This window comes from Pongo abelii, chromosome 9, assembly GCF_028885655.2.
Source record: "Pongo abelii isolate AG06213 chromosome 9, NHGRI_mPonAbe1-v2.0_pri, whole genome shotgun sequence".
NCBI classification, from domain to species: Eukaryota; Metazoa; Chordata; class Mammalia; order Primates; family Hominidae; genus Pongo; species Pongo abelii.
Window position 1 is genome coordinate 18,865,363 of NC_071994.2, and position 15,663 is coordinate 18,881,025.

At 37.8% G+C, this 15,663-nt stretch overlaps 1 protein-coding gene across 1 annotated transcript; it reads right to left on the reverse strand.

Moving 5' to 3' along the window:
* Nucleotides 1–14,453: 14,453 nt before the first annotated feature.
* LOC100442214 (olfactory receptor 4X2) lies at nt 14,454–15,377 on the reverse strand. The gene has a single exon (XM_009246373.3). It carries the CDS (start codon nt 15,363–15,365, stop codon nt 14,454–14,456), a length of 912 nt encoding a protein of 303 aa, XP_009244648.3. The 5' UTR covers nt 15,366–15,377.
* Nucleotides 15,378–15,663: the final 286 nt, after the last annotated feature.

Genomic DNA, 15,663 nt, shown 5'->3' on the forward strand with positions numbered 1-15,663 from the left:
AGATGCTTGAAGGCAGCATGCTCTTTAAGAGTCATCACCACTCCCTAATCTCAAGTACCCAGGGGCACAAACACTGCGGAAGGCCGCAGGGACCTCTGCCTAGGGAAACCAGAGACGTTTGTTCATGTGTTTATCTCCTGACCTTCTCTCCACTATCATCCTATGACCCTGCCATATCCCCCTCTCCGAGAAACACCCAAGAACCATCAATAAATACTTAGTAAAAAAAAAACTAAAAAAAAAAGAGAGAATTAGTGAACCATAAGATAAGATAATCACAGAGGATTAGATAATCCTCTAGATTATCTAGAGAATAACATAATCACAGAGGAACTAAAGTACTAATCAACCCTTAACTTCTACAAGTTGAGGATAAATTTTTAATCTCTAGAATAGACCTAAAGAAAAACTAAAATAATAAGTAATTTCCCAACTAAGAAAAGCAGAAAAGGGAAACAGATTATTTAAGAAGCCAACATCACCCCGATAACAAAAATCTAGCAAAGATACTGAAAGAAGAAAATCACAGGCCAATATCCCTGATAAATATAGATGTAAAAATCCTCAACAGAATACTAGCTAATTGAATCTAGTTAATTCATCACAATGTAGTAGGTTTTCTTCCTGGGATGCAAGGTTGGTTCAATATACGCAAATCAATAAGTGTGATTCACCACATAGAGAGAATTAAAAACAAAAGCCATATGATCATCTCAATAGACATGGGAAAAGCTTTCTATAAAAGCCAATATCTTTTCACAATAAAACCGTCAACAAATTGGGCATCAAAAGAACATACCTCAAAATAATAAGAGCCAGGTATGACAAACCCATAGCCCACATCATTCTGAATGCAAAAAGTTGGAAGCATTCCCTTTCAGAAATGGAAAAAGATGAGAATGCCCACTCTTACCTCTCCTATTTAACATAGTACTAGAAGTTCTAGCCAGAGCAATCAGGCAAAAGAAAGAAATAAGAGGCATCCAAATAGGAAAAGAAAAAGCCAAACTATCTCTCTTTGCTGATGATATGATTCTATGCCTAGAAAACCCTAAAGACTCCACCAAAAGGCTGCTAGAACTGTTAAACTACTTCTGTAGTTTCAGGATACAAAATCAGTGTACAAAAATCAATAACATTTCTACATACCAACAACATACAAGTTGAGAGCCAAATCAAGAACACAATTCCATTCACAATTACCACCAAAAAATAAAATATCTAGGAGGACCTCTAACCAAGGGAGTGAAAGATCTCTACAAGGAGAATTATGAAACACTGCTGAAGAAAATCAGAGATCACACAAATAAAAGGGGAAACAGTCCATGCTCATGAATTGGAAGAATTGGTATCCTTAATATGGCTACATGCCCAAAGTAGTCTACAGCCTCAACACTATTCCTATCAAACTACCAATGTCATTTTTCACAGATTTAGGAAAAAAATTCTAAAACTTATAATGTAACCCAAAGAAATCCTGAATAGCCAAAGGAATCCTAAGCAAAAAGAACAAAGCAAGAGGCATCACATTACCTGATTTAAAACTATACTATAAGGCTACAGTAACCTAAACAGCATGGTACTAATACAAAATGGACACATAGACCAAGGGAATAGAATGGAGAGCCCAGAAATAAAACCTCACACTTACAGCCATCTGACCTTTGACAAAGTTGACAAAAATAACCAATGGGAAAAGTATCACCTATTTAATAAATGGTGCTGGGAAAGCTGCCTAGCTATATACAGAAAAATGAAATAGGATCCCTACTTTTTACCATATGCAAAATAACTCAAGATGGCTCAAAGATTTAAATGTAAGACCTCAAACTATAAAAATCCTAGAAGACAACCTAGAAAATATCATTCTGCACATCAACCTTGGTGAAGAATTTATGGCTAACACCTCAAAAACAATCTCAACAATCACAACCAAATAATTGACAAGTGGGACCTAATTAAAATGCTTCTCTCTGCAAAAGAAACTATCAACACAGTAAATAGATACCCTACAAAATGGGAGGAAGTATTTTCAGCCTATGCATCCAACAGAGGTCTGATACCAAGAATCTATAAGGGACTTTGACAAATCAACAAGTAAAAAACAAACAGCCCCACTAAAAAGTGGGCAAAGGACATGAACAAACACTTATCAAAAGAAGACATACAAGCAGCCAACAAACATGCAAAAATGCTCAACATCACTAATAATTAGAGAAATGCAATAAGATATCATCTTACAGAAGTCAGAATGGCTATTATTAAAAAAATAGATGCTGGGGTGACTGCAGAGAAAAGGAAATATTTATACACTACTGGTGGGAATGTGAATTAGTTCAACCACTGTGGAAAGCAGTTTAGAGATTTCTCAAAGAACTTAAAACAGAACTACCATTCAATCCAGCAATCTCACTGTTGGATATATACTCAAAGGGTAATAAATTGTTCCACCAAAAAGACACATGCACTTGTATGTTCATTGCAGCACTATTCACAATACCAAAGACATGGAATCAACCTCGGTGCCTATCCACAGTGGAATGATAAAGAAAATGTGGTACATATACACCATAGAATACTATGCAGCCATAAAGAAGAACAAAATCATGTCCTTTGCAGCAACATGGATACAGCTGGAGGTCTTTATCCTAAGCAAATTAATGCATGAATAGAAAACCAAATACCACATGTTCTCACTTATAAGTGGAAGCTAAACATTGGGTACACATGGTCACAAAGATGGGAACAGTAGACACTGGGGACTATTTGAGTGGGGAGCGATGATGGGAGAAGGGCTGAAAAACTACCTATTAGATACTATGTTCAGTACCTGGGCAATGGTATCATCATACCCCAAACTTTAGCATCACACAATATACCAATGTAACAAACTTGTGCATGTACCCCTGAACCTAAAATAAAAGTTGAAAATTTTAAAAATTAAAAATAAAGGAAAACAGAATATGTTTGATTAAATCAAAAAATATAAGAACAGATGAAACAATTGGAATGTGTTTGTAAGATTGTAGATCTAGATGCAAATTTATCAGTTATTATATTTGATGAGAATGGAATAAATAATCTAATTTTAAACCAAAATGGATATACTAGATGAAAAGAAATTCAAACCTATACTGTTAACAAGAAACACACCTAAAACCCAAGGACACTGAGAAGTTGAAGGTTAAAGAATGGAAAAAGGCTTACCCATCCAAACTCAAAGACCTCTGGTGAAGCTATAATAATATCATACAAAATATATTTAAAAGCAGAAAACTGCTATAACTGGAACATTTCATAATGATATGATTCCATTCACCATTAGAGTTATAATACTATTCAGGATACATTTTTAAGGTGTCATTATCTTTTAAAGATATATTCTGAAACATTTACAAAATAAATTACATAATGTCTAAGTTTTTTTCAAAATGTTATGGGGGATGAGGTAAGAGGTAGATGTGGATATAAATAAAACAAGCTCAGCCATGGGATATCTGAGGAAATTATGTTATGGGTAAAAGAGATTCTTTATACTGTACTGTCTATTTTGATATATGTTTACATGTTCAACAATAAGAAGGTTACAAAATGAATCTAGCAAGCATCACAGCCAGATGCCTTTCAAGAAGAACTCTATTTGGTCCTGTGAGTTCAGTTGGTGATTCTGTTGCCTGATCCAACTGCAGAGATAGTTGGCTAACTCTGCAGACTATTTTGGAAAGACCCTTTTATGCAAGATGTTCATCAGAATGCCAAAGGATAGAGTGGAGACTTAACTGAGTTTGCCGTATGATAGTTGTATGCCTATTTGCATTGACATGTGTTATAGGTAGCAAAAAAATAATAAGTGGAATCAGTGTCTTTTATACCTACGTCAAACAATTCCCTATAATAGGAAACACTTGAAATGTGCATGACCTATGGGGGAAAAAAATGTTAAAACTCTGCTGAAGAACACAAAAGAAGACATGAACAAATGGAAAGATGTATCATGGTTTTGGATAGGAAGACTCATAGCATTATAGTGTCTATTCTTTCTAAATACATTTATAAGTATTTATAAAATATACATTTGACTTCAAACATATTTTTTTAAATATCCAGAAGTTTGAAAAAGAAGAGCAACAAAAAGGACCTAGCCCACCAGATATTAAAACGTTCTGTACAACTTCCAGAATAAGAAACAACGTGGCTCTGGATACTCCAGAAGCCATAAAGGAAAATAATGATAATTTACATAAAAAGAAAAGACTTCTGTATGTTAAAAAAAATCATAAACAAAGTTAAAAGACAATTGACCAGGAAAAAAATCTACAGTTCACATTGGAAAGGACTAATTTTTATATATAAATAATTATTAGAACATAATAAGAACCACAACCCAAAAATGAATAAATAATAGAAACAGTTTACAAAAACTACAAATGGCCTTTAAATATATGAAAAGATCTGTCAGAACCTGTTTGAGAAAAAATAAATAAATAAAATTATTTCAACATTATTCAACATAAGAGAAATATAAATTTAAATTAATCTGTGCTCCCATTTTTCATCTATCAGATTAGCAAAATCTCAAAATTTAACAAAACATTTTGCAGGAAAGACAAATTTGTTGGTGAGAGTACAAGTTGGTATGACTACTGTGAAGGGCAATGTGGTCATCTCTATCCAATTACAAAGAAATACGTACTTTCTGGATGATTCATGATGTTGAGCACGTTTTCATATAACTGTTCGTCATTTGTATATCTTCTCTAGAGAAATGTCTATTTAAGTTCTTAGCCCATTTTTAAACCAGGCTATTAGTTATTTTGCTATTGAGTTTTATGAGTTCCTTATATACCTTAGAGATTAGCCCTTTGCAGATATATGGCTTGCAAATATTTTCCCCCATTCCTTAGGTTGCCTTTCCACTCTGTTGATTATTTCTTTTGCTGTGCACGTTTTTCGTTTGATATAGTCTTGCATTTTCATTTTTCCTTTTGTTACCTATGCTTTTGTTGTCAAACCCATAAAATCATTACAAAACTCAACATCATAAAGTTTTTCCCTGTTTCCTATGTGTTCTTTTAGGAGTTTTACAATATCAGGTTCTACATTTAAATCTTTAAACCATTTTGAGTTGATTTCTGTGTATGGGGTGAGATAAGGGTCTAACTTCATTCTTCTGCATGTGGATATTCAGTTTTCCTAATGCCATTTATTAAAGAGACTGTTTTTTCTTATTGTGTATTCTTGGCACCCTTGTCAAAAATCAGTGGCTCATATACATGTGGATTTGTTTCTGGGCTGTCTATTCTATTCCATTGGTCTATGTCTGTCTTTATGCCAGTACCACACTGTTTTAATTACTATAGCTTTGTAATATATTTTAAAATCAGGACATGTGAAATCTCCAGCTTTGAAAAACTTACATTTTATCCAACAGTTATATTTTTGGAAATATAACTTACAGATTAGTTGTGCATATTTAAATTAAGGTTATTTGCTGCCACACTATTGGAAAACAATCCAAATACCCATCAGTAGAAGACTACCTAAGAAAATAATGGTATGCAAACACCACATGTTCTCACTCATATATGGGAGTTGAACAATGAGAACACATGGACACAGAGAGGGAAACAACACACACCAGGGCCTGTTGGGGGGTAGGGGGTGAGGGGAAGGAACTTAGAGAGCTGGATAATAGGTGCAACAAACCACCATGGCACACATATACCTCTGTGACACACCTGCACATTCTGCACATGTATCCCAGGGTTTTTTTAGAAGGAATAAATAAAAAAAAGAAAATAATGGTATGTTCATTTTGTGAATACCACAAAACCATAAGAAAAGAATGAAGAATATTTCCTTGTTCAAATATTTAAAAACTCCCAGATACGCTGTTAATAAGTTTCAGATGCAGTTATATAGTATGCGATCACTCATGTAAAAGGCAGAAATAAATGAGAACATACATATTATACTTGTATTTGCTTAAAGAAACTCTGAAAGAGGCTGGGCATGGTGGTTCAGGCCTGTAATCTCAGCACTTTGGGAGACCTGGATTGGGCTGATCACATGATGCCAGAAGTTCAAGAAGAGGCTGGCCAACATGGCAAAACCCCATCTCTACTAAAAGTACAAAAAGTAGCCAGGCATTGTGGCTCATGCAAGTAGTCCCAACGACTCAGATGCTGAGGCAGGAGAATCAATTGAACCTCAGAGGCAGAGGGTGCAGTGAGCTGAGATCATGCCACTGCACTCCAGCCTGGACAGCAGAGCAAGACTCGGTCTCAAAAAAAGAAACTCTGAAAAAAATACAGGAAACTAAGAAAACCAAAAGAGAAAGGGGAAAAGTAGAAATGGGGAAAGGAATGAAATGACACTTTTCACTTGTGTATCTTTTCATTTTATTTAAAATTCGATGAAGGTTACCCTTGCACAAAAGTAAAATAAAAATTTAAGTAATTTTTCAAAGAAAATATGTCTTTAATTAATGGTGTAGGATAATCCAAACACAAAAACAATGGAATGAATCATTTAAAAAACTAATTATCCTGGATCATTTTACATTGTGTGCATGTGTCAAAATATCACTCTGTATCCCATAAATATGTACCATTATTAAGTGTCAACTAAAAATACAAGGGGAAAAATAAAATATAAAACTTAAAATTGATAGATTTTACTATAAACAAATGTCAGCTTTCAAACATTGAAAACTTTGTAAATAAGGCTCAAAACCAATTAAACATGAAAACCTTCACCCTCACAAAAAATTAAAAAAGCAAATTAAACAACAGTAAGATGTCTTTCTAATTTACAAAACTTTATTTTTATCATTATAGATGTGGAGGTACAAATAATGTTGTTTTGTTAGATGGATATATTATATACTGGTGAAGTCTGCATTTTTAGTGTAGCCATCACCCAAATAGTGTACAGAGTAACCGTTAAATAATTTCTCATCCATCGCCCCTCCCCTATTATTAACTTTTTGTTATAAAATGATTTGACCTACAAAAAATTCCAAAAAAGAATTCCTGTTTTCCCTTAATCCGGGTTTCCCAAATATTGGTATTTTGCCACATTTTCTTTATCCTTCATTCTCTCAATAAATAGATACATAGACAAACAGATGGGTAGAAATTTTCTGATACAGGGAAAGTGTGGAGAAGTAGGTCAAAGGATGAAAACTTGTAGTTATGTAGAATAAATAAGTCTAGTGGGAGGAGCCAAGATGGCTGAATAGGAAAAGCTCCAGTCTACAGCTCCCAGCATGAGTGACGCAGAAGACGGGTGATGTCTGCTTTTCCATCTGAGGTACCGGGTTCATCTCACTATGGAGTACCAGACAGTGGGTGCAGGTCAGCGGTTGCATGCACCATGCGTGAGCCAAAGAAGAGCGAGGCATTGCCTAACTCGGGAAGCACAAGGGGTCAGGAAGTTCCCTTCCTAGTCAAAGAAAGGGGTGACAGAGGGCACCTGGAAAATCGGGTCACTCCCACCGGAATACTGCGCTTTTCCAATGGGCTTAAAAAAAGGCGCACCAGGAGATTATATCCCGCACCTGGCTCAGAGGGCCCTATGCCCACAGAGTCTCACTGATTGCTAGCACAGCAGTCTGAGATCAAACTGCAAGGTGGCAGCGAGGCTGGGGGAGGGGCGCCCACCAATGCCCAGGCTCGCTTAGGTAAACAAATCAGCTGGGAAGCTCGAACAGGGTGGAGCCCACCACAGCTCAAGAAGGTCTACCTGCCTCTGTAGGCTCTACCTCTGGGGGCAGGGCACAGACAAACAAAAAGACAGCAGTAACCTCTGCAGACTTAAATGTACCTGTCTGACAGCTTTGAGGAGAGCAGTGATTCCCCCAGCACACAGCTGGAGATCTGAGAATGGGCAGACTGCTTCCTCAAGTGGGTCCCTGACCCCATACACCCGAGCAGCCTAACTGGGAGGCACCCCACAGCAGGGGCAGACTGACACCTCACATGGCTGGCCGGGTACTCCAACAGACCTGCAGCTGATGGTCCTGTCTGTTAGAAGGAAAACTAACAAACAGAAAGGACACCCACACCAAAAACCCATCTGTACATCACCATCATCAAAGATCAAAAGTAGATAAAACCACAAAGATGGGGAAAAAACAGAGCAGAAAAACTGGAAACTCTAAAAGCAGAGCGCCTCTCCTCCTCCAAAGGAATGCAGTTCCTCACCAGCAATGGAACAAAGCTGGACTGAGAATGAATTTCACAAGCTGAGAGAAGAAGGCTTCAGACGATCAAATTACTCTGAGCTATGAGAGGATATTCAAACCAAAGGGAAAGAAGTTGAAAACTTTGAAAAAAAATTTAGAAGAATGTATAACTAGAATAACCAATACAGAGAAGTGCTTAAAGGAGCTGATGGAGCTGAAAACCAAGGCTCGAGAACTACGTGAAGAATGCAGAAGCCTCAGGAGCTGATGCAATCAAATGAAAGAAAGGGTATCAGTGATGGAAGATGAAATGAATGAAATGAAGTGAGAAGAGAAGTTTAGAGAAAAAAGAATAAAAACAAATGAGCAAAGCCTCCAAGAAATATGGGACTATGTGAAAAGACCAAATCTATGCCTGATTGGTGTACCTGAAAGTGATGGGCAGAATGGAACTAAGTTGGAAAACACTCTGCAGGATATTATCCAGGAGAACTCCCCCAATCTAGCAAGGCAGGCCAACATTCAGATTCAGGAAATAGAGAGAATGCCACAAAGATACTTCTCGAGAAGAGCAACTCCAAGACACATAATTGTCAGATTCACCAAAGTTGAAAGGAAGGAAAAAATGTTAAGGGCAGCCAGAGAGAAAGGCTGGGTTACCCTCAAAGGGAAGCCCATCAGAATAACAGCGGCTCTCTCGGCAGAAACTCTGAAAGCCAGAAGAGAGTGGAGGCCAATATTCAACATTCCTAAAGAAAAGAATTTTCAATCCAGAATTTCCTATCCAGAAAAAATAAGCTTCATAAGTGAAGGAGAAATAAAACACTTTACAGACAACCAAATGCTGAGAGATTTTGTCACCACCAGGCCTGCCCTAAAAGAGCTCCTGAAGGAAGCGCTAAATGTGGAAAGGAAAAACTGGTACCAGCCGCTGCAAAATCATGCCAAAATGTAAAGACCGTCGAGACTAGGAAGAAACTGCATCAACTAACGAGCAAAATAACCAGCTAACATCATAATGACAGGATCAAATTCACACATAACAATATTAACCTTAAATGTAAATGGACAAAATGCTCCAATTAAAAGACACAGACTGGCAAATTGGATAAAGACTCAAGACCCATCAGTGTGCTGTATTCAGGAAACCCATCTCACATGCAGAGACACACATAGGCTCAAAATAAAAGGATGGAGGAAGATCTACCAAGCAAATGGAAAACAAAAAAAGGCAGGGGTTGCAATCCTAGTCTCTGATAAAACAGACTTTAAACCAACAAAGATCAAAAGAGACAAAGAAGGCCATTATATAATGCTAAAGGGATCAATTCAACAAGAAGAGCTAACTATCCTAAATATATATGCACCCAATACAGGAGCATCCAGATTCATAAAGCAAGTCCTGAGTGACCTACAAAGAGACTTAGACTCCCACACATTAATAATTGGAGACTTTAACACCCCACTATCAACATTAGACAGATCAACGAGACAGAAAGTCAACAAGGATACCCAGGAATTGAACACAGCTCTGCACCAAGCAGACCTAACAGACATCTACAGAACTCTCCACCCCAAATCAACAGAATATACTTTTTTCAGCACCACACCACACCTATCCCAAAATTGACCACATACTTTGAAGTAAAGCTCTCCTCAGCAAATGTAAAAGGACAGAAATTATAACAAACTATCTCTCAGATCACAGTGCAATCAAGCAAGAACTCAGGATTAAGAATCTCACTCAAAACCGCTTAACTACATGGAAACTGAAAAACCTGCTCCTGAATGACTACTGGGTACATAACGAAATGAAGGCAGGAATAAAGACGTTCTTTGAAACCAAGGAGAAGAAAGACACAACATACCATAATCTCTGGGACACATTCAAAGCAGTGTGTAGAGGGAAATTTATAGCACTAAATGCCCATAAGAGAAAGCAGGAAAGATCCAAAATTGACACCCTAACATCACAACTAAAGAACTAGAAAAGTAAGAGCAAACACATTCAAAAGCTAGCAGAAGGCAAGAAATAACTAAAATCAGAGCAGAACTGAAGGAAATAGAGACACAAAAAACCCATCAAAAAATTAATGAATCCAGGAGCTGGTATTTTGAATGGATCAACAAAATTGATAGACCACTACCAAGACTAATAAAGAAAAAAAGAGAGAAGAATCAAATAGATGCAATAAAAAATGATAAAGGGGATATCACCACCAATCCCACAGAAATACAAACTACCATCAGAGAATACTACAAACACCTCTACACAAATAAACAAGAAAATCTAGAAAAAATGGATAAATTCCTCGACACATCCACCCTTCCAAGACTAAATCAGGAAGAAGTTGAATCTCTGAATACACCAATAACAGGCTCTGAAATTGTGGCAATAATCAATGGCTTACCAAACAAAAAGAGTCCAGGACAAGATGGATTCACAGCCAAATTCTACCAGAGGTACAAGGAGGAACTGGTGCAATTCCTTCTGAAACTATTCCCATCAACAGAAAAAGAGGGAATCCTCCCAAACTCATTTTATGAGGCCAGCATCATCCTGATCCCAAAGCCTGGCAGAGACACAACCAAAAAAGAGAATTTTAAACCAATATCCTTGATGAACATTGATGCAAAAATCCTCAATAAAATACTGGCAAACCGAATCCAGCAGCACATCAAAAAGCTTATCCACCATGATCAAGTGGGCTTCCTCCCTGGGATGCAAGTCTGGTTCAATATATGCAAATCAATAAATGTCATCCAGCATATAAACAGAATCAAAGACAAAAACCACATGATTATCTCAATAGATGCAGAAAAGGCCTTTGACAAAATTCAATGCTTCATGCTAAAAACTCAATAAATTAGGTATTGATGGGACGTATCTCAAAATACTAACATCTATCTATGACAAACCCACAGCCAATATCATACTGAATGGGCAAAAACTGGAAGCATTTCCTTTGAAAACTGGCACAAGACAGGGATGCCCTCTCTCACCACTCCTATTCAACAGAGTGTTGGAAGTTCTGGCCCGGGCAATTAGGCAGGAGAAGGAAATAAAGTGTATTCAATTAGGAAAAGAGGAAGTCAAATTGGCCCTGTTTGCAGATGACATGATTGTATATCTAGAAAACCCCATCGTCTCAGCCCAAAATCTCCTTAAGCGGATAAGCAATTTCAGCAAAGTCTCAGGATACAAAATCAATGTACAAAAATCACAAGCATTCTTATACACCAACAACAGACAAACAGAGAGCCAAATCATGAGTGAACTCCCATTCACAAGTGCTTCAAAGAGAATAAAATACCTAGGAATCCAACTTACAAGGGACGTGAAGGACCTCTTCAAGGAGAACAACAAACCACTGCTCAATGAAATAAAAGAGGATACAAACAAATGGAAGAATATTCCATGCTCATGGGTAGGAAGAATCAATATCGTGAAAATGGCCGTACTGCCCAAGGTAATTTATAGATTTAATGTCATCCCCATCAAGCTACCAATGACTTTCTTCACAGAATTGGAAAAAACTACTTTAAAGTTCATATGGAACCAAAAAAGAGCCCGCATCGCCAAGTCAATTCTAAGCCAAAAGAACAAAGCTGGAGGCATCACGCTACCTGACTTCAAACTATACTACAAGGCTACAGTAACCAAAACAGCATGGTACTGGTACAAAAACAGAGATGTAGACCAATGGAACAGAACAGAGCCCTCAGAAATAATGCCACATATCTACAACTATCTGATCTTTGACAAACCTGACAAAAACAAGCAATGGGGAAAGGATTCCCTATTTAATAAATGGTGCTGGGAAAACTGGCTAGCCATATGGAGAAAGCTGAAACTGGATCCCTTCCTTACACCTTATACAAAAATCAATTCAAGATGGATTAAAGACTTAAACGTTAGACCTCAAACCATAAAAACCCTAGAAGAAAACCTAGGCATTACCATTCAGGACATAGGCATGGGCAAGGACTTCATGTCTAAAACACCAAAAGCAATGGCAACAAAAGCCAAAATTGACAAATGGGATCTAATTAAACTCAAGAGCTTCTGCACAGCAAAAGAAACTACCATCAGAGTGAACAGACAACCTACAGAATGGGAGAACGTTTTCACAACCTACTCATCTGACAAAGGGCTAATATCCAGAATCTACAATGAACTCAAACAAATTTACAAGAAAAAATCCAACAACCCCATCAAAAAGTGGGTGAAGGACATGAACAGACACTTCTCAAAAGAAGACATTTATGCAGCCAAAAGACACATGAAAGAATGCTCATCATCACTGGCCATCAGAGAAATGCAAATCAAAACCACAATGAGATACCATCTCACACCAGTTAGAATGGCAATCATTAAAAAGTCAGGAAACAACAGGTGCTGGAGAGGATGTGGAGAAATAGGAACACTTTTACCCTGTTGGTGGGACTGTAAACTAGTTCAACCATTGTGGAAGTCAGTGTGGCCATTCCTCAGGGATCTAGAACTAGAAATACCATTTGACCCAGCAATCCCATTACTGGGTATATACCCAAAGGACTATAAATCATGCTGCTATAAAGACACATGCATACGTATGTTTATTGCGGCACTATTCAGAGTAGCAAAGACTTGGAACCAACCCAAATGTCCAACAATGACAGACTGCATTCAGAAAATGTGGCACATATACACCATGGAATACTATGCAGCCATAAAAAATGATGAGTCCATGTCCTTTGTAGGGACATGGATGAAATTGGAAATCATCTTTCTCAGTAAACTATCGCAAGAACAAAAAACCAAACACCACATATTCTCACTCATAGGTGGTAATTGAACAATGAGAACACATGGACACAGGAAGGGGAACATCACACTCTGGGGACTGTTGTGGGGTGGGGGTAGGGGAGAGGGATAGCATTGGGAGATATACCTAATGCTAGATGACGAGTTAGTGGGTGTAGCCCACCAGCATGGCACACGTATACATATGTAACTAACCTGCACATTGCGCACGTGTACCCTAAAACCTAAAGTATAATAATAATAAATAAATAAATAAATAATGAATAAATAAGTCTAGAGATCTAACATGCAACATAAGGACTATAGTAAATAATATGGTATTGTATACTGGAAATTTGCTGAGAGTAGATTTTAGGTACTCTTACCATTAAAAAAAGCAATCTCTGCAAAGTGATAAGTATGTTAATTTGCTTGACTAATAATTTCATTGTGTATAGTATAGGTATATCAAAACAGTATGTTGCTCACCTTAAAGATATACAATAAAAATAATAATTTTTCTGAAATATTTGAAAGCTGCCAGTATGATGTCCCTTTATCTCTAGATATCTCAATAAGCAATTCCCTGATCCAAGAACATTCCTTGAGACAAACACAGTACAATGATCAAAATCAGGAAATTAACATTCATGTAATTTTATTGTCTCATCTACAGAGTTTTGTCCCACAAATGTCCTCTATCTAATATCCAAGATCAAATCCAGGATCACACGTTGCCTTTACTTCTCACCTATCTTTAATCCAGAGTAATTCTTCTTCATCTTTACACATTTGAAGAGTGAAGGACAGTAATTTTGCAGAATATTCTTTGTTTGGGCTCTCCTTGTTTTTTTAATGATTAGACTCAGGTTATGTATTTTTGGTAAGAATAGCACAATAATGATATTGCGTGCCTCTCCAGTGTACCATATCAAGAGGCACATAGCATCAATGGATCTTATTTCTGGTGATACTCACTTTGGGCAATTGTTTAGAGGGGAGGGGCTATAAAGTTACATTTTTCTATTTGTAATTAATACCCCTTGGTATCCTAAGGAAAGATACTTTGAAACAATGTGAAATCATTTCTTATCAAAAAAAGTGTTTAATGACAGGATTCTATTCTGTCAAGAGCACTTTCACAAGATAGGTGACTCAGTGTAACACTGTGCACCAAAAGTCTTTACACTCTAACACTAAATTCACTCTAGGAAATAAGCCTAAAAGAAAGTCAGAAGCATGGTTAAAGATGTCTGTTCAAGAATATTTACTACAGTGTTATTTATGGTGGTAAAAAATTAGTACATCCACAAAAGGAAATATTATTCAAGTTATGAAAATGAACTTTTTAAAGAGAGAGGCCAGGTAGAATAATCTGGAACTAACAGGTCCTGTGAACTTTCCTTCAACGTATTCTGCTCCTTCAGTTTGGACTCAACAGTCATTCTAAACCCAAGCATCAATACCAAGACTCAGCCTCTATTTCTCATTTAGTCTCAGTGTCCTAATCCACAGCCTCTTCATCGCCTTCTTCATTTCAGCATTTCTCAGAGAGTAGATGACAGGGTTCAGGATCGGGGTTATCATGGTGTAGAACACAGCCACCATCTTGTCTATGGGCAGAGTGGTAGAAGGCCTCAGATAGATGAAGATGGAGGGCCCAAAGAACAAGATAACCACAGTAACATGGGACCCACAGGTGGAGAGGGCTTTGCGCCACCCTTCAGAGCTCCAGGTTCTCAGATGGAGCAAAATGACCATATAGGATGCTAAGAGGACCCCAAAACTGATCACAGACAGGGTCCCTCCATTGGCAACAATCAGCAGACCAATGAGGAAGGTGTCAGAGCAGGCAAGTTTGAGAAGGGGAACTGGGTCACAGAAATAGTGGTTGATCACATTGGGGCCACAGAAGGGCAAGTTGAAGATGAGAAGGATTTGTGCAAAGGAATGCATGAAGCCTCCCACCCATGCTATTCCTACAAGGACAGCACACACCTGCCAGTTCATGATGGTGGTGTAGCTGAGGGGCTTGCAGATGGCCACATAGTGGTCATAGGCCATCACAGTGAGCAGGAAAATCTCAGTGCCACCTAAGAAGTGCAAGAAGAAAAGCTGTGCCATGCAACCCCACCAAGATATGGCTTTCCTTTCAGCCAGCAGATCTGAGATGAGTTTGGGGGATGTAGTGGAGGAGTAGCAGATCTCCATGAAGGATAGGTAGCTGAGGAATAAGTACATGGGTGAACCAAGGCTTCTGCTGGTCATGACAGTGAGCACAATGAGGAAATTCCCCAGCACAATTGCTGTGTACAAGAACAGAAATATCACAAAGCAAACCCTCTGCACCTCCTGCTTGGGAGAAAGTCCCAGAAAAATGAATTCAGTCATGTTGTGTATGTTAGCCAAGAGGTCATCACCAGGAGGCAGCAATTTGGGTGGTGTGATCTGAAATGATACAAAAGACTTCTTCACTCAGTGGGTGAATTACATGAAAGCCCTTGAATAGCTGAGATGCTTGTGAGTTGGAAATTGAAAGATGAGTAGGAGTTAGTTATGCGTAGAAGGGAAGAGTGTTCCAAGAAGGCAGAGAGCACGTATGAATGCCTTGTTTGTGGCTGGAATAAAGGGGAGAATAGCAAAAAAATAAAGCTGTAGATAGACATTAGTACCAATTTGTGAAGGACTG